Source organism: Harpia harpyja, chromosome Z, assembly GCF_026419915.1.
Source record: "Harpia harpyja isolate bHarHar1 chromosome Z, bHarHar1 primary haplotype, whole genome shotgun sequence".
In the NCBI taxonomy this organism is placed as follows: domain Eukaryota; kingdom Metazoa; phylum Chordata; class Aves; order Accipitriformes; family Accipitridae; genus Harpia; species Harpia harpyja.
The window spans coordinates 9,475,850-9,499,764 of NC_068969.1; the positions used below are offsets into that span (position 1 = coordinate 9,475,850).

Consider the following 23,915-nt stretch of genomic DNA (forward strand, 5'->3'; position numbering starts at 1 on the left):
AGGTCCAGATTCAGCTCTAAGTATTTCCTTTGTTTTGACCCCTAAGCTCTGTCACTTTTTCTGAAAATTTCTAGCAAAAATTGAGTTTTGTTTATCTGTAGGTGGCAAAAAGTTTTATTTCACCTTTTGATGAAAGATGCAAACATGCATTTTATCTGCCTCTTTCCCTTTCACCTAAAAAGTTTGTTAAAAAGTATTTTTTAATTGTAACGTAGAAACAAGCAGCCTTTCCAATTGTTTCATCTTTTGAGGGAGAAAAGAAGTTAATCTACATTACAAATAGACTAAATTGAGCATAACATTTGTAGAAAAGATCCAGTTCCATCGCACAATATGTAAGAGTAAAAAATAGATAAATCATAAGTGAAATTAATTTTTTAATTAATAAATATTTAATACATAATAGAAAAAAACCTAGATATTCTATTGTAGCTTTGGAGCAGCAGTAAACACAATTTTCAGTACTCATGTATAATGACAGGTGTGTTGTAGTGACTTCCTTGAATGATCCCCATCTATCAATGCTAATAATTCACTAGTGCATGCCTGGATAAGCATGCACTGTGCACTTTTCTTTGATAAATAATCCCCCAACAGACAGATAGGTTTGGTTAAACAGCCTACACATCTACTGTTTGATGATTAGTTAACAAGTGTTATCTGAAAAAACAGCATGTTAAATATTGTAGAAAAATGTATTAACATCCCGAATGTTGTCCCAATACTTCAGCAATGCCACGCACAAGTGCAGACCTTCATGCAAATATCTAAATAGGAAAAAATGCAATGTCAAACAAATAATATTTTTATAGCTATTTTTAAATGTAAGCCTTATTGCAAGTTTTTTTGTGTTTGTGTGAAATAATACGTAAGTCACTTATACCATGTTACTAAGACCTCCAGAGGGGCTGATGGTCAGAAATACTAGTAGAAGAATAAAAGAGAAGGAGATATGAAATAAAGTAATATTGGAGCTACAGGCAGAGTCATTATTAGCAGTAGAGCTAGAATGAGAACGGAATTTGAAGGAAGTTCTGTAGATTATTGTAATGAAGTCCATCTCTTTATGTAGCTTTTGTGATGTGAGGATCCAAATGAATGTCCAAAAAGTGTGTGTTATTTTTGTGGATCTTTTGCAGTAGGCAATTCCTTAGTATTGTTAATTTTGAGTGAAAATGGTAAATATTGTGTAGGAGACTTAAAACTTTGTTGAGTAACTTATTGACTTGAGAGCTACATGTGGCTCTGCTTCACCCAAGGCCTTGGATTTGATGTTCTTGATTTTTTCCAAGCTTCAGTAGTAAAGCATTGTTTATTCAGCTCTAGAGGGAAAGAATTAAAGTATTCATATAGCTGTTTTTAATAACATAGACTACTACTGGTATTTTTTCTCCCATGAAACACTTATGTGGAAGCTGATTAAGACATTTTCGTACTTTTTACCACATTAATTTAATGGTTACATAGTTTTCCAAGAATATAGAATGATCTCATACTATAGCAGTGAAGCTGGGTTGTTAGCAATTGATTGGAAGATACTTAGTTGAAGGGGTAATAATGCATATTACCCTGAAGAGGGGAAGAAATAGGTTTTCTCTAGTCATCCAGTAAGGAAAGGGTGGCAGAACTAAGGTTAGAATTTTTTCACCATGAAATAGAGTTGGTGTAAATATATATTAATCAGTTAATTTTCCAGGTTAACTGTACCTGCTATCTTGCCGTTACTGCATTTTATTAGAAATAGAAATCTTAGCACCAGCTTATTAAACTAACAGTGTCTTCCAGCAAAGTTTGGGAATATGCAGTACCAAAGACAAGAAGTTTCAATTTGGACAGAAACCTTTTTCTCATTAGCTCACTTCTTAAAATTCTTTTATTATAATTTCTAGCTGAATGAAATATTTTTTCCAAATAAAAAAGACCATGAATGAATGTTTGGGGGCTTGAAGCCAACTGAGGCAGTACTTATTTTATGCATTTGAGGAGGGAGATGAAACTGCAGAAGAGCTGAGAAACCAGATTACAAAGCCAAGAAATGTAATCACAGCAAGCAAAAAAAAAAAAAAAGCAGAAAAGTAAAACTCAAAATCCCACATGCAGACTTGATCTTAAACACTACTGAGAGTTTGGAGGCCCTTTTAGTAAATCTAGCCTGAGGCTTGTGGGAGGAATGGGTCTTAGACAACTGCAGGCACCAATAGGAGAAAAATGAAAACCATGTTAAAGATAAATGGGACTGTTCTGTAAATGTTAGAAAGTAGATGGTTAATTAAGACCAGCTCTCCAAGTCCAAAACCACAAAACTTAAAATGGGAAACTATTTCCAGAATTGCCTATTATGTATTGTTAAAAAAAATCTACAGTAAAATATATGCTTTATTTTATACATGCCTCTAGCTAAAAATTATTCTTTTACACTCACTGACAGAAGAGTAAGACTGTTAATTCAAATCTAGATGCCCTAGAATTAAATTTAAAGAGCTGCAAAGTTTGCAGTTTTTGATAGGTCAGCCATGCTCAACTTGTTCATAAGAGTAAAACTAGATGTTTCACTGGCAAGTTTGCTCGTTCTCTTTTCACTCCATACTAACTCAGAAAGCCTGCAGAGTGCATCGATAGGACTGTCTTCACAATTTTTCGTTAAAATCTGTCTGAATTGCCCATTCTGGCATGAGGTACTGGAGAACAGGAGATATTTATTCAGCAAGAACATAAGGTCCACAATTGTGTTCAGATAGATAAGCAATAGAAGAGACATAAAAATACTCATTTTGTCAACATTATTCTGCATTTTGAATATCCCTGAAAAGGGAGTGTGAATCGATTAGTGATAGTGGAATTTGCCTATTGTAATGAAAATCACAGCTGCGAAAGATTTATAGGTGCTTCTTGCCACAAGAAATCCCACAAGAATAGCAGTTTCACTTTGTAACTGAAGCTATCCTGAAACAACCACCTTAAAATTTCTGCATCTCTGCCATTAATTAAACATATAAGCAAAAGAAGTCGCTTCTTCCATTCATAAATCTAAGCACATTCAAATAAAATACTTCCATATATGGATGGTATAACTGCTAAACCGTAACTTTCTTATTTCTTCCCTAAAGTCCTGAACCGATAAATAGGCAAATTCAAAACACTAAGGCTGAGGATTTCTCAAAACCCATGTCTTGTCATTCTTCAGTTTCAGCTCAAAGACCCTGCTCTTGGACCACTCGTGTCAGGGTAGCGTGTACTCATTGGCAGGGACACTGCAGGTCATTTTGGCTTATAGACGTGGGGGACAGTTGTTGGGGGATTTTTCACTCTTCTTTTCATCGTCATGGCATGTTCACCTAAGAGGGAGGCTGTGGCAGCTGGTGTCCTCTAGGAGGAAGGCTCTTCTTTCCTAGGGAGCAAATAGGTGGGCTAAGGGAAGACTTTTTAAAGGTGATGGGTAAGGGAATTTGCAGCACAGATTTGAGAGCCTGCAGCTCATGTAGAGGCTAGAATAAAGGTACTGAAAAACAGTGTTTGTGGTAATCTAAAAAGTAACAGATCTAACTTGCAAAGCAGCAGGTAAATCATTGTGTATAAACCCTTTTTCACTTATTTTCTGTTTTCCCTAGGTGTTTTGAATTTTTGGTTTATATAGTAATGAAACCTGTTTTTGAAGGGGGTTTAAAAAGTCTTTTGGATGACTTTGAGAAGGAGAGGTCCAGGCCAATTCTTAAAGCTGTGACTAACCTAGGGCTTCCATTACAGAGATAAAATTGATTATCTTGCAAGCGGTGCCTGGACACCAATGGAAAACTAGAGGGAATCACAGAGCACTGCAGCAGTGTGTTCCCATTGAAACAGGTTACTGATCAAATGGGCTGTCATTCTTTTGCTACTTCTGATTTCTGATGCAGTGAGGATGCAGTTTCTGGAGCTAGTTTAGGATGCAGCCCGATGTAGAGTATCAAGCAGAAGCAGAATGAATAGTGTAGGGTAAGTGGGGTTTTCTCTTTTTTGCTTTGTTTTTATATGTATAATTGTTTATGTATTTAAACACTGAGCCCTGGTCTAACTTCAGCTAAATTCAGCTGGGAACCTAGTCCTTATCTTCCTATGCAGTAACTGCAAGGGAGTTATTCAGTGTGTAGTAGAACAGAACTACTGAATATGAAGAAATGAAGAAAATTAAGTACTGCTTAGGCCAAATGAGTGTACCAGAGAGCTCAGAGTTGAAAGAATTACAGAAAATGGAAATAAAGGCATTGACACACAATTTCCTTCATTTCAGCTCCGAAATGCAATGGTGAATCGGAAAACAGGGAAATTCTCCATGGAAGTGAAGAAGACAGTGGACAAAGGGGTACAATGTATAAAATATTATTCCAGCTAAGTATAAAGCAAGCAGTTAATTTGTTTAACAATTTTTAAGATTGCTATAAATATGATTCACTGCAGTGTATTTTTTTTTCACTCACTGGATGTAAACATTGGTTGTAATTTTAGCAGTGACTAACCACTTGATCTTTTATACATTTCTTATAGCAAACTAACTTCTTCCCCCCTCCCCTTCTGACTTTCTTGTTCTGAATCTAGAAGCGGGTATTGGTGATGACAAATGACTACTATTATACAGACATCAAGGGTACTCCATTCAGGTAGAGCCAACCATAATAAATGGACATTTCATCAGACTCATTGGATTTGCATTTATACAGAGCTTCTGAACTCATTAAAAGCTCATCAGCAAAAGTTGACAATGAAATATCCCTGGACAATGCTGAAAATAGCAAGGAAAAGGAGCCTACCAGCATTCCATTCAGCTCTTCCAGGGATGGAAATTTTGTGCAAGCTCACACAGGCAAACTCACAGTGTTTGTCATGGCTTATGTTTCATTAAAAAAATATTCAGTTGAGGTTCACGTTGAACAAAAGGCTTTCGCGAGTACTTGGAGAGCTATAAATACTATAATCCATTTAAGTAACTACATATTGAGCACCATTTTGATTTTTTTCCACAACAAAAATGTAATGTAAAATAAGATAGTATTTCACTTCCAATTTGAGGTTTGGATATTTTGTTTCTCTGAACTACCTTCAGTATATTTGTATAACTAAAACTGAGTAAGTCAGCCATGTTATTTTGGCATGCATCTTAGGAGAAAAAAAAAAAAAAGGAAAAGAAAGACAGGAAGTCACTTAAAAAATGCTGATATTTTGATTAGAAATAATCCATTAATAAAAGAATATTAACTGTACCTTATGCTTAAAGCAGGAGGCTGATAGTTGCAATACTCAACTGAAATTTTCTTCAATGGAACCATTTCACAGAACTTGAGCTACATTTCCACATAGTGAAAATACAGGCACATTCCTCTGATCTCTAATGCATGTGTTTATTCTTGTTAAAATTCACACATGGGTGGTAAAACTCAGTGGGTTTTTTGTTTTGGATTGGTTTTATTTTGTGGGGGTTTTGTTTTTTGGTTTGGTGGTTTGTTGTTTTTTTTTTCTGTGGCACTGTCATTCTTACCCTATTTAGTAAATGGATATGGGGCCACATGTATGCATGAAGTATGAGTTCTGATTCTTAGGACAGAAATATAGTAGGAAAACTGTCCTGCCTTTTTCAGCATGGTCTGTATCTAGTTTTGATGGGTAGGAGTATAGATTCAGGAAGACAGCAGGGACAACATTTATTAAAATATACACTGTAGTGTCAAAGATGTTTACTGTTCAGCCCATTTCCAGATTGAGCTGTTGATTGCAGCATGTGTGCTCTTGGAGTTGGTGCCTCTATGTGTACTTAAAGTATCAGCCCATGCGTTTTCAGTCTTACTGATTACTGGCAGGTTCCTAGCCTGATATAATCCCCTTGAATGAATGAATGCCAGAAGGTATTTTGTGTGTGTGTTCAATAGGAAGAGACATGGCATCCCCCAGCCAGTTCATTAAACTTGAATTGTTTAAATGGTAGACTAAAAACCAACCCAAAACTGGGTACATAACTGTTGAGAGTTTTTGAAGCTGAAGTCAGTGCAAAAAAAGTTAAACTAGCAAAAAATATGAATCACAGAAAAATTAGTCCAAGAGGAGTCATGATGCTGTTGTCACATATGAAGTTCTTTTCCTCTCAGTAGCTCCATTGATTCCCACACTTCAGTTTCTCAACAGCTTAGTCTGATTTACAAAAAATTGTCTCCTTCATTGTAAGGCCATGGGCATGTTCAAGGCTGAGCTGCAGAAATCTCATGCTGGGTGAGCAGCAGTTAGCTTAGAGAGGCTCGTTTATTAGTTTGCCAGAGAATAATGGTTTACTGCACCTCTAAGCGCACATAAATACAGCCGATGGTTGCAGGCACATTAGAACTAAACCAGCATTGAAACAGCTAGTTGAACAATAAATATGATCAGCGAGGGTTTGGAAACAAACAGTTTTAAACTTAATCATAGTACACTAGCTGGAAATGTTAGAAATTAAAATAGCTCTGAATGTCTGTTATTGTTTGTCTCACAGATTTCAAGGTCTGCTTTATTTCTCTGCACAGTTTAGGTGTGGCTCTCTCTAGAGGACATGGAAAATATTTCTTCAGAGGGAATGTAACTGTAGAAGAAGGTAAGATACCTACCTTCTCATGTTGCTTACACAGTAGTTTTACTGTTGATTTGGTAGACCTAAAGCTTGCATGTTTGTCTGCAGATTCCATAAGGGAATTAGATGACTCTTTTTTTTCTTTGAAGATCTTTTACTTCATGGGATTTTTTCCCCTCATTTATATTAAGCATAGTCAGACTGTTTGTGAATCTTCTTTAGATGGGGATCATCTTCCGTCCTCCTCTCTCAATGTTCCAGAGAATCGCTCAGCATCCATGTTAATTATTCGTGGTGTTTTCTGAATGACGTAACTGCTAAGAGCACTGTAATGGCTATGGCTTTTTTATTCACAGACTATACATTATAAAATCTTTCAGAGCTATAACTACTTTGGGCATTGTCTACAGGGATTTACATTTTGCATTTTTGTAACAACAGTAGAAGTAACCAGGGGAGGAGCTGTTCTTTCTTTATGGTTTTACTTTTTGATAAGTCCACAATTAAAATGAGTGGAGGAGTCAACTGTGAGTGGTGATAAAGCTGTTTGGCAAAAACATCACCAGATCAAAACCAAAGGTTCCTGAAGATGAAGGAAGAGCAGAGGCGTTTCAGAAGAGTGAAGAGAGTTTTGAGAAGTTTTAGCAGTTGCTGAGCAAAAAATGTTTCAATACAGGAATGCTTTCTGATTTTACGCTTAAGTCTTCATTTCCAATTCTGGTTCTTGTTTTGTCACTGATGGTAAGCAAGATAGTTAATTTCTTCAGGTCTTCATTCCTCAGCTGTATTTTGGGACATGAATACGATCCTGTACCCAGGAGAGATGTAAAAAGAAATGCTTTAAAGTTTGAGTCACTTGCACAGCACATGCATGTCTAGATAGAAAGAGAGCACAGCAGGAGACTCGGAGCTGCTTACTCTCCAAACTGTTCCCAACATACTTCTCACCTATTTTCTTTAATCCAGCCATAGGTCTCAGCTACTCTGTCTGATATTTTGTCCCAAATGCATCACCAGAAATGTTAACATAGCCATAACTAACTGTTCCTTTTCTCCCACTGTTACCTTCACTGATTCTCTGTCACTGACACCTCACTGTCCTCCCCAAGGACCATAATTATAGTTCTAGTTTTGTCTTCCCTGCTTTCCTTAATCACTGTAGCCCTGTCATTGTTTATTATGTACCCGGGGGTTTAAACCCAGACCATGCCTTCTGAACCCTGTTTGCTTATTGTCTATTGATAAGTGTTTTAAGAGTTTTTAAAATTGCCAAAGTACATTTTTATTGTGCTATATAACTAATGATATAGTTCTTATTTACAAGCATTTGCATGACTTGTTAGTACAATAAGCCTATTCTGAACTGTCCCGTAATTTACTGTGTATGCTCATGGGCTATGTGCTTAGGTTTTGAGGGAATTGTTCTTTTAAAATAATTTTTTTTTTTAAAAAGAGAAAAAGAACAACTCTTATGAAATGAGAAGAATGTATTTTAACATAAAGAACTTTACTAGCCAAACTGAACGAGGGAGTACAAATAGGTGTCTTTTACCATTGTGTATTTCTCTTTGCTCAAGTTTTCTTCTAAACATCAAATATATCATGTGAGTAATTTGTATGAGTTAAACATATCAGCACAAAAAAAGTTTTTCCTACCTTTTCAGTTTTAGATCTGATTTAGTTGGCTTTTGCCAGTTTGTTAGACCCTGAAGTGTATTTGAACATAGTTTATTGTGATTTATTATACTGTGGTAATAATGCACTTTCCAAGAAGGAAGGGTTTATGTTATGGAGTGTATGTAAATAACCATCTGTTACTCAGACTGCTCCCTAAATAACCCATTATTATTCCTGTTACAGGTTTACATGATTTAGAACACCCTGATGTATCTTTAGCAGATGAATGGTAAGCCTTAAACAAAGCATGAAATTGGTGTCTGTTACCCTTCTTGGTTTCATATTGTTTGTGCTTGCTGAGCCCAATTCTTTATGTTCAAAGACAAAGAAAGATCATGCTTATACATATTAATATTTTAATGTTTTGACAACATGTTCACAGGTCCTATTGCAACACTGACTTACATCCTGAACACCGTCAAATGACTCAATTAGAAGCAATTAAACGCTACCTCACAGGAAAAGAGCCATTGCTCCAATGCAAGTATTTTGTTAAATATGCACGTAGTAGGCTTTATCCTAGCTAAAAACTGTTGTACTGAACCTTCTACAAAACGCAAGGTTACTTAGTTTAGCCAGTGAAAAACTGAGGTTGGATTGCATGACTGATGTCACTTTGGAATTTCATTTGGGTTTGAGATTTTTCCAGGGTATCAGTAAAGATATTGATGATACAAATTTCTGACTTTTACGGTAAACAATATGCCTGAACCAAAAATTCACATTTCTGTTCAGATGGTGTAGCTATACTATGCAATATTATCGCTCCCTCTGGTTTTATAAGTTAAATGGGATTGGTCTGAATCAGTCCTTGGATCACGCCTCTGAAGAATATGCCAGATATGAGTATTTTAGGGAGAATGTGTATGCAATTAGCATTTCTGCACTGCAAAGCAGAATAGAAAAAATTCAGATGGATAAGTGCATATTTTGTCTGTTTGCAGAAATGTAAAGCTTTTGTGGCTGCTGGTAGGCCCAATTGTCTTAACCTTATGTCATGTGCAAATGCGAGCATTAGATAATATGTACATGAATGTGTTACATGAAGTGGAGAATAATTTTTTGGTTTTTTAATCTAAAATTGTTGTTAGTGCAATGAAATGATATATGAAAAACTGCGCTGTGGTAAAATACCACGTAATATTACATAGTAAATGCTTAATAGTGCAAAAAGTTCGAATGCATATGACAGATAAAATATAGTACAGTGTAAAAAAATTATTGTTTAGTCATCTAAAAAAAATTCCCTATGTATGCATATATGTTTACTGATTTTAATATATTGTAATAGGTGATAAAGAATTGATCCAGGAAGTTCTGTTTGATGCAGTCGTGAGTGCACCAATTGAAGCTTATTGGACCAGTCTAGCATTAAATAAATCAGAGTAAGCAAGTTTTGTGTCAGTCATGGGTGAATTTTTAATAATTATGTTGATGAACTGGTGGAATATCTAAAAAATTCTGATATGCATAAAAACATTGTATTAACCATTTAATCCTAAATAGCACCAATTTTGAGTTCAGTGTTAAGTGTTATGTTGCAGTGTACACCATGATGATTAGCTGTAAGGTTACCCAATTTTCACAGTATAACTAATGAAATTGTATACTAAGTACAACTTACAGTTCTGAGTATTTCTAACAAACGGTTTAGAGTACTTGAGAAATTTAATGCAAAATTTACCAAAATTGTTGATGGAATTGGTAATTTGTCTCAGAACAAATTATATCTAGAAAAACTTGCACTGGTAAAACAAATAGTTTCTTTAATCCTTTTTTTGTTTGTTTGTTTTTGTTTTCCAGAACTAACTGGGATCTAGTTTCCTGTTATAGATAATCAGGAGATTAGCTGGCCCTTTTTAGAGTTTATATGTTTTACTTAATTCGTTTGTTATGACGTACTAAGGTGTTAAATGACAAGATGTTATATATATTAGAGAAAACAGGTGTTAAGATTAGCAGTTTGCATGAAATACTGTGGTTGAAGGGCAATTCTGGAGATTATCCTGATTAGGTTTTGCTGAATTTGAACCATTTTTTAAGAGTTGAATGAAAAAATATACTGCTGTAAAGCACATAGTCATAGTGAATGAGTAAAATCAATGTGATAAGATCTGATTCATCAAACTAAGGATTATCCTGTCTCCTCTTATAGATAAAGATAAGAAATTGTTGTATGCTAGTATACTGTAGACATTGATGAATTTATATAGCGGCATAAGGTTTCTTGGAATCCTCCTACACAATGAAATAACAGATCCAGTAAACACAAGGAAGACAGCTGTGGAGAGATGCTAGCGGGAGACTTTTGATCCCCTTTCATGTTCTGACTTACGCTTAATGAGACAGGCCATTTATTGAAGAATGAAGTATGAGACAGCAAGATGGCTAAGACTGTGGTCCTTGGTTTTGTGGTGATATGACTGAAGTTCTTGTAGCCATACGAGAACTAGTTTTAAAGTAGCTAGCTTGGTACAGAGTTCAGCCTGAGCTACCTGCGGCATTTTTTTCCTAAGGTCTAGAGGCTAAAGCCTATCCTGGTGGCAGCTACATTTGACTCTGAGCTAGCTGTTTGAAATCTAGCTTAGTTTTTTCCTGCTTGAGCAACAGTCACACCTATGACTTGAAGCATAGATGTACTGCAGAAGCGTTGAATGCACTGGGAGCAAGATCTGGAATTCCTGCCCATCTTGAATCACTGGGTGCCATTGGTTGTTAAATAGTTGGTATATAGCTATGCCACACCTTTTTATTCTATGTCTTCCATATAATCCCTCCCCACAAATCCTGCCAAATTCACTGTCTTTGACTTCTTAGTGACTCTTGGTCTAAATAGCATTTCTAAATTGTATGTTTTCCAAAACCCACATGACTTGAACTTAAACCCCAGCATTTAATAAATAAATAAATAAGGGAACTACACTTAAAGTAATCTTTCTCAAAAATGTGTACACTTGTACTTTCTGTGACCAGTTATATAGCTTTATCTGTTTACTGTCTGGAAACATTATCTTTGTTTGTGTTCTGTTGTATTTCAGAAACTCTGACAAGGGAGTGGAAGTTGCCTTCCTTGGAACACGTACTGGACTATCTCGTATCAACCTGTTTGTGGGTCCGGAACAGCTTACTAATCAGTAAGTAACAAAGCTGTGCTTGGCAGCCATATGAGAAAAGAAATTAAAAAATGTTTATTTTTAGGAAGCCCATCTACTGTTTCTTCCAGGTTTTTACACTGGCGCACTGAAATACATACAACAAGTTAGAAGGATTTTATAGGATCCCTTAGAATCTTTCTTCAGCTGGAACATTTGGAACAATGAGCTATTTTACACCTGTAGCTCATACATTTACTTTTCCCCCACTCCCTTGGAGTTAGCCTCACATCTTTATTCTTCAGAGCAGAATTATGAATATGCTACATCTGCAGATGATGTTTGTTTTTTTTTTTTTTTACTATCCTATCTAAAAACAAATATCAGTAGGCTTTTTCAGGGATTTTGCATCATTGTTGTGGAAAATTTTTTGGTGTTGAAATAAAGCCAAGTGACAGAAGTGGACTGGGTGAAAGAGTAATCAGGAGATCTCATCATTCAAGAGTTTCCTATTTTGCTTGGAGAAGATGTAATCTAGTGGAGGTACAGGTTTCTTAAAATGGAGAGCTATAAAATAAGGTGCCATAATTAATGACTTTTTCAGGCAGCAGTTTGATAGTGTCAGGCAAATCTATGTGCATTATGCATGTAAAAGAAAATCTGCACTTGATGTTTATGATAAACTAAGTTTATTGAATATAAAATTATATGGTGCTTATCTGACCACAAAATATTGTTGTGGTGTGAGTAGCCTGACAGGTGAGATCAATAGCAGTGCAATTTGTTAGTCAGACAGCAAACCAGAGCAATAGTGTGGAGACCATACTTGCTCTTTTCACTGACACAAACTTTCCTCTGTCAACATTCCCTGAGATTATTGAAGAATAAAGTATGTAGTTGTCCACTACCACCCCTTGCATATTATTTAGAAAGTAGGCTGTTAAATTACTTTTTTTTCATTACTTAAGAGTGAATGCCAGTGGCAACAAACTACCAAATCTCCAGTGCCTTTTCCACTTTGTACAGTTCACAGTTTTTGCATTGTGCTGAGAGAAAAAGGCTTTTTAGACTAAGCATTTTTATTTGTACACATCAGTACAAATGTTTTTAGTGGTACTTAGAGGCACTATTTTTTTTAGTACTTTTTCCATCCTTCACAACAAAAGCAATTGCAAGTGTGTCACAAATAATTATTAGGGGCTAAAGTTAACCCTTTTGTTGAACAAATGGTATAAGAAAAACTGTCCGAAACCATTTTATTTCCCAAAAGATTGCATTTTTTCTTGTCTTTCAAAGCTAGAAACTATTGTGTGCCATACAACAAACAACAAGTATTTTCTTTCTCTGTTCTTCCTCAAGAGATTTCCTGACAGCTGAAGATAAGGAGAACATTTTTAATGCTGACCATTTTCCACTCTGGTACAGAAGAGCTGCTGAGCAAATACCCGGGAGCTTTGTCTATTCAATCCCATTTAGTACAGGTCTATAATTTTGTCATTCTCTAAATGCTGACCCATATATGATGCTGAAAGGATTCCAAGTATGTCAGTACCCAGTGGGCTTTGTAGCTCATCTCAAATCTTAATCTAAAATATGCATTGAAATTTGCAGCTAATTTACTGGTCCTTTGACCAGGTGCATCTTTTACAGGGCTCCAAGTGAAACCCCGAGATGTGGTGTAACAGTTTTCATTTAATATTTGCACAGGTTGAACTTACAGCTTAGTACTTTAAGTGAGACAAGTCCAACAGAGCAAGTGTCCGCACTAATGAGAAGCCCTGCGGGTTGTCATATTTGTTGCCGCTTTAGCAGAGAAGGCAAAAATTGATTACTCGTTTCAGTGTTTAAGCTTGTTGTTGGGCTGCTGGGGAATTTTGAAATGGCAGTGCCATTATGTTCTGTGCATACATAGAACATGATGTTGACTGTCTTATTTTCTGAGCACTAAGTCTGCATGGACTGTTATTTCAAATCAGGGGAAAAAAGCTCAATTTCTTCATTCTGCAATATGTTATTTCAATTTGATTTTTTTTTTCTTAATACACCCTGCAGAAACTGCAAACAAAAGCAATGTAGTGACAGCCAGTACTGCTATTCAACTTTTGGATGACAGAAAATCTCCAGTTGTTGCAGGTAAAATTATTGTAGTTTATTTGTTTTGTTCATTTTTTTAAAGCAGTTTGAGTTCCTCACTTTCTCTTTTGGGGTAGCAGGAATTTAATGTAGGAATATCATCTTTTAAGAAGAGGGGAGGAGGAAAAGAAGCAGCTGCACCTATAAGATGTAATAGAATGTCTTACTGTAGAGAACACTTGATGCCTCCTCTCCCTAAGAACTTGATCCTTTATTGACTATCCAAGCTCCCTGCGAGCCATGGAGTTTGACTTAGTGGAAATAACCATTGTCAGTGATGCATTTTTAGTAGACACAATTCTATATCATCATAAATCAGAATATGTTAAGGAAAAGGAAATATAAGAAAGGACTGTCTGATATGTAAAGGTTCCACCCAGTCTTCAGGTTTGAAGATCCTGTCCTATAACAAATGATACAAGGTGGTCATTTTGTCTTGTTTATCAGAGGTGTGATTTGATCAGAGCATATAAATTGAATAACAAAGCTCTACAGTCTGTCAGCCAAGAGTATAACAGTACCTAAAGACTAGAAGGTGAAGTTTGACAACTACAGATAAACCATACAGATTTAAAAATGAGAGTAATTAATTTTTAAATTGTTGGATGTTCCTCACTGAAGTTCAGATGCTTTTCTGAACAGTTTTGTCTAGTTCCCAATGGTTACTGTCTTGACAAAGGAATTAATTTAGAGAAGTCTTATGGTTTATTATGCCAGAAACTGAGCTCTCTTATCTCAGGGAAAATTAGGTACCTACCATACAAAACAAGAACCATCCTATTTTTCTCATATTTAAAGTATGATTTAAAATGCAGTAAGATACAGTGAATACAATCCTGAAAGAGCAAGAATGTGCCAGATAATTGAGAAATCTCTAATCTGTTTCCTCAAACACAGAATATATCCACTGATAATAGATTTTATAAGGTCAGTAGGAAAGCACCCTTCTGATTCCAGTTTGCGTGAAAACGTTCTTCACAACTTATTGAACTCTTCCATAATGTAACAGGAAATCCTAATTATGACTTCAAACTCTTCTTAAAGCATGAATGAGCATTTATAAACTAATGTCAGTGCAGATATCTGCAAATTGCTGAAGATGTAATTAAGACATTTCACTGTACAGTGAAGAAGGTTGATGTGTTATTTCTAGAATGCTCCATTGTTTGGAGTTAGCAAAAGGCTCATCGTGCAGTTTACCATCATCTGTAAAATGTGTAGGGTTAATAGGCATCCTAAAATTTATTCTTTTCTCATTAGTGTTTGCACTTTAGTGTTGACTTCGAGGAGGTATTGCATATAACGAACTCTAATACTGTGTCAACAAGCTTTGGTGGTTTTTTTGTAGTAATTGTAAAAGAGAGAGGCAGATATTGCTTCCATTTCCCAAATAATTATGTTTAATATTGAACATTCAAAACTACTTGGGTCCCATACTTTCAATCTAAAATAAAGACAGGGTCCTCAAATCTTTTTAATACCAAAGCATGTAAAAGATTTCCATGATACCTGTAAATGCATAATGCCATGAAAAATATGAGCAGTGTGTTTACATTCTGAAGCACATCAGTGGTTTTTTACTTTTATTTCTGTAAACTTTAGAAACTGTGTGCTAGATATTTTTTTCAGCATGAAGCATTTTTAAGAATTTGCTTTGAATAATTTTTCCCTTCCCTCACAAGAGGTTGCATGCTTTCAGGTTGTTTGGTTTTGGTTTGGTTTTTTGGTTTTTTTTGGGGGGGGGTGGTGGGTGGCTTCTTTGGATCTGTACAAACCATTTTCCGTGAAAGCATCACTCAGCCAGCTACAGCCATTCAGAGAGGAAACAAGTATATGCATTATTCTTGTCCTCTTTAAGTTGGAGATCATAAATACAACTTGTCAGTCCTACTTTTTCCATCAGAAAACTTTCAACAAAGTACCCAGCATCTAGTTCAATTTTTAGGTTTTATTATAAGGTTGACAATATTCTGTTTTAAGCAAAATGGATTTGAAGGCAGAAACTGGAGCAGTGTTAAAAGGGAAAAGTTTGCAGTTTTTATTAGGCAGACTTGGGAGACTAAAGTAGGATTATGGGTAACATTTTCAAATACCTACATCAAAGTTTAAATTTGGCCAAAATGTCTCATTTTAATTTGTGTGAAGTAAGTATTCCTCATCCCCATTTGGTCTGAGTGAATTACAGAAAGCAGCAGGATGGGATGCACATTTCATGTAAAATCACTCTGTTCCCTAGAGGGATTTGACTGAAAATAAAGCCAGAATGTTGTTTATTACAGATCGCTACATGAGTTTAAAACTGGCAGAGAGAAACTAGAACATTACTATAAAATGGAAACCTGAGTTAGACCTGCCCACAAGGGGGAAAAAAGGAACAAAACCAACTTTTTCTACAAAATCTGCAGTCTCTTCTATTTTCTTTGTATAACTTTTTTTTTTATTCTGTTTTTGTGGAAAAATATCAGTTATAACAGACTTCAAATGCAAATCTGCTAAGGCTTATTGCAAGTAGGGAAGACTCAACTCTTTAATATAGGCAGAAAATCCTAAAATCAATGAGTCTCCAGACTCTTACTAGAGAAATTGACTGTCACTGCTGCTGTTTCACTATCTGTACCTGCTAATACCAGTTCACTGTCAAAATGTGTTTGCTTATTGGCAAAAAAACATGTAATTTGTTTTTAAAATCCCTCCTTCCTCTTTCAATTGAGATTGTGATTTTTTTTTACTTAAATGAATGCAATTTTCTATAGAAAGTGTGTAAGAAGGCGATAAGTCTTTAATATATAAGTGTAGTAGCATCATATTTATTACTGTTTATACCAAGTTCAATTTATTCACAGGAGAGAAAGGGAAATAGTACTGAATGCAGGGGGTTTTTAGATTTAAATACATTTATGCTCAAAATTGCTTTGTTTTGGTGTTCTCTATGACCATGTCTCCTATATCAAGTTTACATTGAAATGTTAGGTTTTTTCAAACTGTCCATATTACAATGTGAAGGAGAAAAATGATGGTAGAATTTTATTTTTTTTATTTTTCTCAACATGGTCTAACAATTGTAGAATCACCCTAGTCTTGAAATTCCATGAGGTTCATGTAAGAGCAGTATTCATTTTGGTGACGAGGATGAAGCCAGTCAATATAGGATATCTGAATTTAGGTAGTAATCTAGCTATTAAAAATGAGGCAAATTAAGACTGAATTATCTCTTCTGATGCTCACGTGAAAGGCAGTACATTTCACACTAACTGTTGATAGAATTCAGCATTATAGTCTTGTATTCTTTGATACTGCATGACAAGTGAACTCACTTCAGGTCCTTTATTTGAATCTCTACCTTCAAGTAGTGAATATATGGGCATCTGGATAAATGTGGCATAGGGTTTGTATATGTTATGCACATGTTTCTTTTTATTTCCATTTTTGGGGGAAATGTAAGGGTTTCATCCTTCTGAATTTGTTAAAATAAATTTTCAAAGATATTGCTCACCTAGACAGTTCTGGGCAAGAGATGGGGACAGAAGCAAGCAAATGAAAGTTGTCATGGAGCAAAGCAGGCTCTAAAAAATAAAAAATGTTTCTCTCTTGAGATTTTGAGAGAGTTGAGAGAATACATGAACCTTCATAGATGTACTTCCCTATTAGATGCTTTTTAGCTCAAAAGCTACAGTACAATATAGGACCTTAAAAGCCCTTTGTGTTGAAAGAGGCCATTGCTGTTCACAGAAAACATGAAAATTAGCCCCTTGGGATGTTTAATTAAAGATAACAGAACTGACATAATCTTCTTAGGGCAAAAATTTATTAAAGAACACTGAAGAAAATGTCTGATGAAAATTGTCAAGTTCTCTTAACTTTTCTTCATAGAGCAAGGAGAACCTCGATTTTCAGGCCTCATTGAAAAAGTCCATAGCAGTGCTTAGTAAAAAGCTCTGGACACCTAGTCAGAAGAATGAAGGATTAAATCATACACAGGCACAGTGTTTAGTCTCATAGTCATTTGAAATTTAGAGTTTGAAGATGAGGAGAAATAGTCCATTTTTGTTTAATGTAAGGCTGCTTAAAAATTCTGAAATTAAGTACAAATTTTCCTTAATTCTTTTGTGCCTGTTTTTGTGCAGACTAGTTATATACATAAATGGTTGAGGTTGGAATTGACCTCTTGAGATCATCTAGTCCAATCCCAGTGGACTAGATCTTGAGCAGAAACTTGAGCTAGAGGTCCAGTCAGATCTTGAATGTCTCCACAGATGGAGAGGCCGCACCCTCTCTGGGAAACCTCTTCCAGGGTTTGACCACCCTCACAGTAAAAAAAAAAAAAAAAAAAAAAAAGTTTTATCTTTCTCTGAAACCAGGTCCATGTCGCAAAGAGGTATGCACATTTGTCACAGAAAGACCGTGAAATGTGCCTGCATTTCTAGTATTGCAAGACAGAGAACAGCAGTATGATACCATGTGAACATGAGTCTTCTTAAAGATTAATAAGATTACTGAGTGTCTGTATATCACAGTCCTGTCATTTTAACAAATGGCCATGCTGTCAGTTGCAAAGGACCTAAGTACATAGATTTGAAAAATGAGCATATAAAAAGATGGTACTACTCTGAAACCTAGTTTGAATGTCATCAGCATGTTCTTTCCACGGTGGAAAGGTTGCAGCAGAAAATGGTTTAAAATTATTAGATATAACTAGATATAATAACTAGATAGGAAAAACAGGTGGGGTTTTTTATTACTTTTGCCACCTATCGATAAAAATGTAGAATTGCAAAGGAGTTTTGTTTCTATGATACCAAAGTACGACGAAGGAATATCTAAAGGGGTTTCATATTTGTTTTCTACCAAAATACTTTATATATGATCAGTTTTGTATTGGACTTCCTCTTTATCAAAGTTGAAATTAGGACATAGAAAACACTAAGTGATTCCTCCCTGCACACACGCTTTTTTATGGTCTCTCAATCAAAATCAAGTAATATTTTAATTTGTTCATTTTAAAAACATAAAAAGCTTTACCAATACAGTCAGACCTGTAGTTTCTGAAAAGAAGCAAGCCCTCATTGCTCTATGTCAACTTAACTGGAATAGTAGATTAATGGAAGCTCAGTGTGGCTAAATTAGAGAGAAATGAAAGTACTCCAGTAATCTGAAGATTTCTCTTAACGTAATTCTGGAAAGAAAAGAAATCTGTGTTGTTCTTATGTACAGGCATCTTTACAGTCATTTTCTATCAAAGAAGAATGATTGCCTGGGATGTGCATTCAAGCGTTGCCATAGCTCTGTGAATCTATCCTGACTCATTCTTTTCTGCTGAAGCTACATAAAAAGAACGATTGCAGTAATTCCTGTTTGGACAGAAGAGGAAAAATGAGTGCAGAAGGAACCCTGTTTTTCTTCACAGTTGCAAGCTTCTTGATTAGTGTTTTTGTTTTTCTTCCGTGTATTAAGCATTCCTCATACAGATGGCCTGAAGATCAGCCACTCTCAGAATCTTCTGCGGCAAAGGTTACCAAAAAGTCTATAGCTCTTGTGAGAATACTAGACCCATAAGGGTCAGATTCTGCCATTCATGGACATGTTGAATAATAGTTATACTTCGTATGTAGTCCTTTCAAGAGAATAGATTTACTGTTAATTTCAGAATCATTAAGGATGGCCAAATTTTTCTCACAGCCATTATTTTCTGCTGCCAAGCAGTAAAAGCTGAAAAGAAAATAGGAGATACTTTCTACCACTCATGATTCTTATCTTTACATTGTGTCTTGTCTTCATATAGGTATGTGACATGGAAGGTTCCAGGGAATCTGTCCTTAAATGCATGGCAGGTGCATTTAAGTCCATAGTAGATGTAGATCACGGTTAAGTGTTATTTCATGTATGTATTATTTACATTTAAATATTCACTAAAATATATATTTAAAATATAATAAGCAGGCCTTTGTAGTCAGATGTAGGAGGTGTTAGTGAATCTGAAGGAAAGGCAGCCTACCCCTCTTCTATTCCCTAACAGTTTGATTTTAAATGCTTTTACCAAAAATATTTATTATGCAAACAAGGAATATTATGTTTTATACCGGCAAACAAACTGTCCCAAGTAAAGCCAGGATCTTTTCCCTTTCCAGTATTTAACTTTTCAAAGTTGATCCTTTATTTTTATAAGCAGCCCATATACAAGTTCAAGTTTTTTTTCTCCAAACCCTGGTTAGAGATATTTTTTTTTTTACAAGTGTCCTCATCCATCACCTTCATTGTTCTCCTTTTTATATGATTTTAAGGACAAACATTAGTATAACAATAAATTCAGTTATTCCTTGTTAAATATTCCTAGTCGAGATGCTAAAAGCCCTTAGGTACTTTGAATGACACAATTTGAAGATTTAGGTTCTCCTTTTTGTTTCCCATTCATAAACTAAAGAAGATATGGTAAAGATTTCATTTAATCACTAATTTGTTAAAAACAGCATGCAATATTGAATGCCTCTATTCTGGCCAGAGGAAAGTGACCCTGATGATCCTGCTGTTTAAGATATTTCAAACTGTGCCTTGAAAACAGGAAAGATCCAATATCTCATATTACTTTTAAAATACAAATCTGTCTTATTGAGGCTGGTCATACTTCAGTCTTTTAATCTTCCTGTTCGAATCAGCCTCTACAGAACAGCAATTTGAAAGGAAAATTTGTGAATATACCAGTTTTCCAGTAACTGAGGCTTCTGGTGATCTAGGCTCTAAGTAAGGAAGATTCTTTTATAATTTCATGGAGGAAAATGTGCACATTGTATCTGAAAATAAATGCCATTGCAACACAAAAATTATGTTCTTCATCCCCTATTTTCCTTTTTTTTTTCTTTTTTTTTGTGTGTTAATAATTGTATGTATGCAACTTCATTCGGGGGTGGGTGGGGTGAGTGAATTCAAATGGAGTCTGCATGCACTTCTCTTTGAACAAGATTCTAGAACATGCTTTGAAAAAGTGATTACCAATAATTTAATCAAAAGTAGTTTGAACTACTGATATTTCTAGGAGTGACAGATATTGTAAATGTTTCACAAATAGTTAAATCTGCTATTGTTACAATAGCACATAGAGTAAATATATCTGCTCTGTACTGCTTATACTTTTTTTTTCCTTTTTTTTCTCACTTGTATTGCTTTCGTATTACTATATTATTAAAAACATTCAAGCAAATGTCACTGTCATGCACAGTCCTTAAAATTTATGATGCCATCTATAAAATTGCATTTTATTATGAAGGCCTAAGGGAAAATGAATATGTCATCATACTGACACACCAACCAAATTTTGAAGTGTTTTAAAATAGATGTTTTCCTTGTCAGGCAAGACAGTGATTTACTTAATCTTTACTCCACATTATAAGCCACAGAAGATTATATTCAGCAGTAGCATTTAGTAAATCCCTCAAAATGCTTTTCATGCGTTGGTGGAAAACCACTAGTTTATGTTTTTCCAGAGTTTCTTGTTCATTTTGAATATTATCTTTGTATTCATAAATCTAATATTAGTATATAGACTAATGTTTTCAGTTTCAGGAAAATTGAAATGTGTATTTGTACAGTCTAACGTTAAACGACTAACAGACTCAGGTTAGGAGCCATGACTTAGGAAACATAGTTTATAGGTAATGCATGGGGAGGGGTAAGCTCCTCCACAGAATGCTTCAGAACATGGGGTAAAATCCTGCCTCTCTCCATTGACTGAACAGGGAATCTGAAGTTAGATGGCGTATTCACAACCATTCACACATTTGTATTCATTTGTATTTGTTCTCAATTCATTTTACCATACAGAATTAGTGTGTGGAATAATTGAATAACAGGGCTTTTAAGATAGTTCTCTGCTAGTGTTGGCTTGAGAATTTAACCCCTCTTTATCTACTTCTTGGGCTTTCCTCACCACTTGTTCTCAGAGAATCTGGGGCTCTGACGGGTGAATTAGAACAGTATCCCAACATCTATAGTATTAACATGTATAGTAAATTGCATAGAGCATTCTGCTCTTTGCTTCTGCACTTCTGCTTTGCTGTTGGGATTTTTTGGTTGGTTGGTTGGGTTTTAGTACTATGTAATTTGGGTAGGAAGAAGATCCTTGTGATCTAATAGCAATCAGATTCTAGGGGCATTTTGCCAAATAATTCTGCTGCTGGCAAAATAAATCCCTGATTGCAGAACAAGGCAGCAGATAAACTGTCAGGTCTTTTTGAAAACGTCAAATAATGCTGTGCAAGTATGAAGCTGCAATTACGTAGTATATGAAGACATTAATACCAGTTTAAGTACTGTGGATTAACTAATTTATTTTTCCCCCAGTAGGCTATGTTTCCAAATGTTAACAGTGTGTTCTCATGTGCCTGTTGTGTCTTGAAATGAGGATGGCAGCCTTATGCAAAAAGTTCAACATATAGTGTACATAGCCCTAAACCATTGGAGGATCCCTCTGTAATCAGTAAAAGGGAGCAACCGCAGCTTTCATTGGAGATAGTTATGAAATACGTAGTTGTTGGTTTGTTTATTACGGGTTTCTAATTCCTACTCCTTCTCGCTGGTTGTGGGCTTACTGCCACATCCAGATGATGGATGTTGCTGCCCGTCTCATCTGGGGAGCATACAGTCATGTTTCAGGTAATATAAACCCAGAAAGTGCCAAGACTCTCTTATGATTATTATTACTATGCCACTTTCAGCCATGTTCAAAGATCAAAGTTGTAAAAGTAGGCATACTTTCTGGATGCTTAACTAAAGCCCCTGTGTCTTTGTCTTCTGGCCAGCAAAGATAGATGATTATTAGTAGCCAACAGTTGGTATTTTTTTGTTAATGTTATTAATGATAGATAAGCTATGTATAATGTCACTAAAAGTTCTACTTCGATCTTCAACAAGAGGGATCCTGATTTTGTTTGGATGTTGTGTTACTAGGGAATAATGAAGCTGAATTTTGATTGACTTTTTGCAAGCTCTGGATGGAAAGATACATATGGCAAGAAAGTATGTTTCATTTTAAGCTTTGTTTCTTTCAAGATAGGTACTAAAGGCATTTTCTGTAAAGAACATTGGCATATTGTACTTTTTAATCTCTGTTCTAAATTGAAATTTTAGAAAGCCTCTTTTTCTGAAAACTAAGTAATATGGTGAGCCTTTATATGAAAGACAGGAGTACAACAATATGTGTACTTTCTCTGTCTTTGCAAATACCTTGCAGAGTAGTGTGTCCTGATATTTTGCTGACTTTGGGGGTAAGAGTGTTTTTCACAGAGATTAGAAAAAAAATACTGTGCTCATTATAATACCTCTCATGAGATTGCTGGAAAAACAACAAAGCTTTCTCAGGAACCTTTATCTGAAAAATAAATCTGTGCAGACAACTTATTTCAGTGGCAGATGTCCATTGCTAAGCTTTATAAATTAAGGGCAGTTCTGTGGGGAATCCCTAGATCCAGTCTTTTACTTGTTGTAGTCAATAATTGTTATGCGCAATAAATTGTGCCTTTTATCTCTTTTTCAGTAGTCAAATGTTCTGTTTCCTCTACTGAAAAAAAAAAAATTTGCATTTATTAATTTAAGCAATTGAATCAATACTCTTCTCTATTGAATGTCTACTATTAGCTTATCATCATAAGTGACTGGAATTTGTTAATTGCAAACACATTTGTAAATATTATATATAGTCTTATAAACCTTAAATGAAAAATTTCTCTGGGACTTTTTGCTGGGATTTTTGTTGGTGTCCCCCCCACCTTTCTTTAGCAAACAGCAAGTTAGAAAGTATAAATCAGATTTTCATGGATTGGCTTGCCTTGCTCCCATAGCAGAGTGAACTAATGGAAATATGAAAGACTGCTTTTTGGCAGAACTCCGTATCAATTTACAGCCTTATGTGTGTATGAAAATCCCCAAAACATCTTAAATGTGACTTGGAAAAAGTTTCTTTAAATGTTGTTGTGACCTTCATTGCCTCCTCCTCACGTTTTGGGTTTTTTTTTTTTTTTTTTTTTTTTCTGTCTTACAGAAACGAAAGCCTGAAAGGGTTTTGTTGATAAGACTCTTTTTTAGGGACTAGGAAGATGTTCTGGTTATTCCTGACTAGGAAATATGAAGTCAGTTCTTGTTTTTCCTTTGCTCGGAGACATCAGAAGTGTGAACTTATTTGTGATGGAAACTGCATTGCTGTATCTGAGCCTATTAGAAACACTGTAGGTGAAATCTCTCTCTGGAGGTCAGAGGTTTGTTAGCTTTCATCTTAGGATCTGCAGTTTGAATGCAAGCGTGCTTATTTTAGGTTGTCACCATAGAGAAGCACTGATTTGGCATGGCTCTGAACTCATTTTTTGGTCTGTGGGCAATAAGATCCTATCTTATATTACTTCAGTCTTCTCTATCTGAAAAAAACTATGTTTTGCTTTGTAAAATGTTATTGCAATAAATGG

General features: G+C 35.3%; 1 protein-coding gene across 5 annotated transcripts in view; it reads left to right on the forward strand.

Moving 5' to 3' along the window:
• Positions 1–23,915, forward strand: part of CACNA2D3 (calcium voltage-gated channel auxiliary subunit alpha2delta 3) — a 478,462-nt gene that overhangs the window by 374,052 nt on the left and 80,495 nt on the right. For all 5 annotated transcript variants that reach the window (XR_008233512.1, XR_008233513.1, XM_052777209.1 and 2 more), the window contains 9 exons: positions 4,268–4,339; positions 4,573–4,634; positions 6,525–6,592; positions 8,429–8,474; positions 8,628–8,725; positions 9,537–9,630; positions 11,284–11,379; positions 12,697–12,818; positions 13,390–13,470. Coding sequence is in view for 3 of the 5 variants with exons in the window: in XM_052777209.1 (XP_052633169.1) it covers positions 4,268–4,339; positions 4,573–4,634; positions 6,525–6,592; positions 8,429–8,474; positions 8,628–8,725; positions 9,537–9,630; positions 11,284–11,379; positions 12,697–12,818; positions 13,390–13,470 (739 nt within the window). In the remaining 2 variants the exon portion in view is untranslated. The remainder of the gene's footprint in view (positions 1–4,267; positions 4,340–4,572; positions 4,635–6,524; positions 6,593–8,428; positions 8,475–8,627; positions 8,726–9,536; positions 9,631–11,283; positions 11,380–12,696; positions 12,819–13,389; positions 13,471–23,915) is intronic.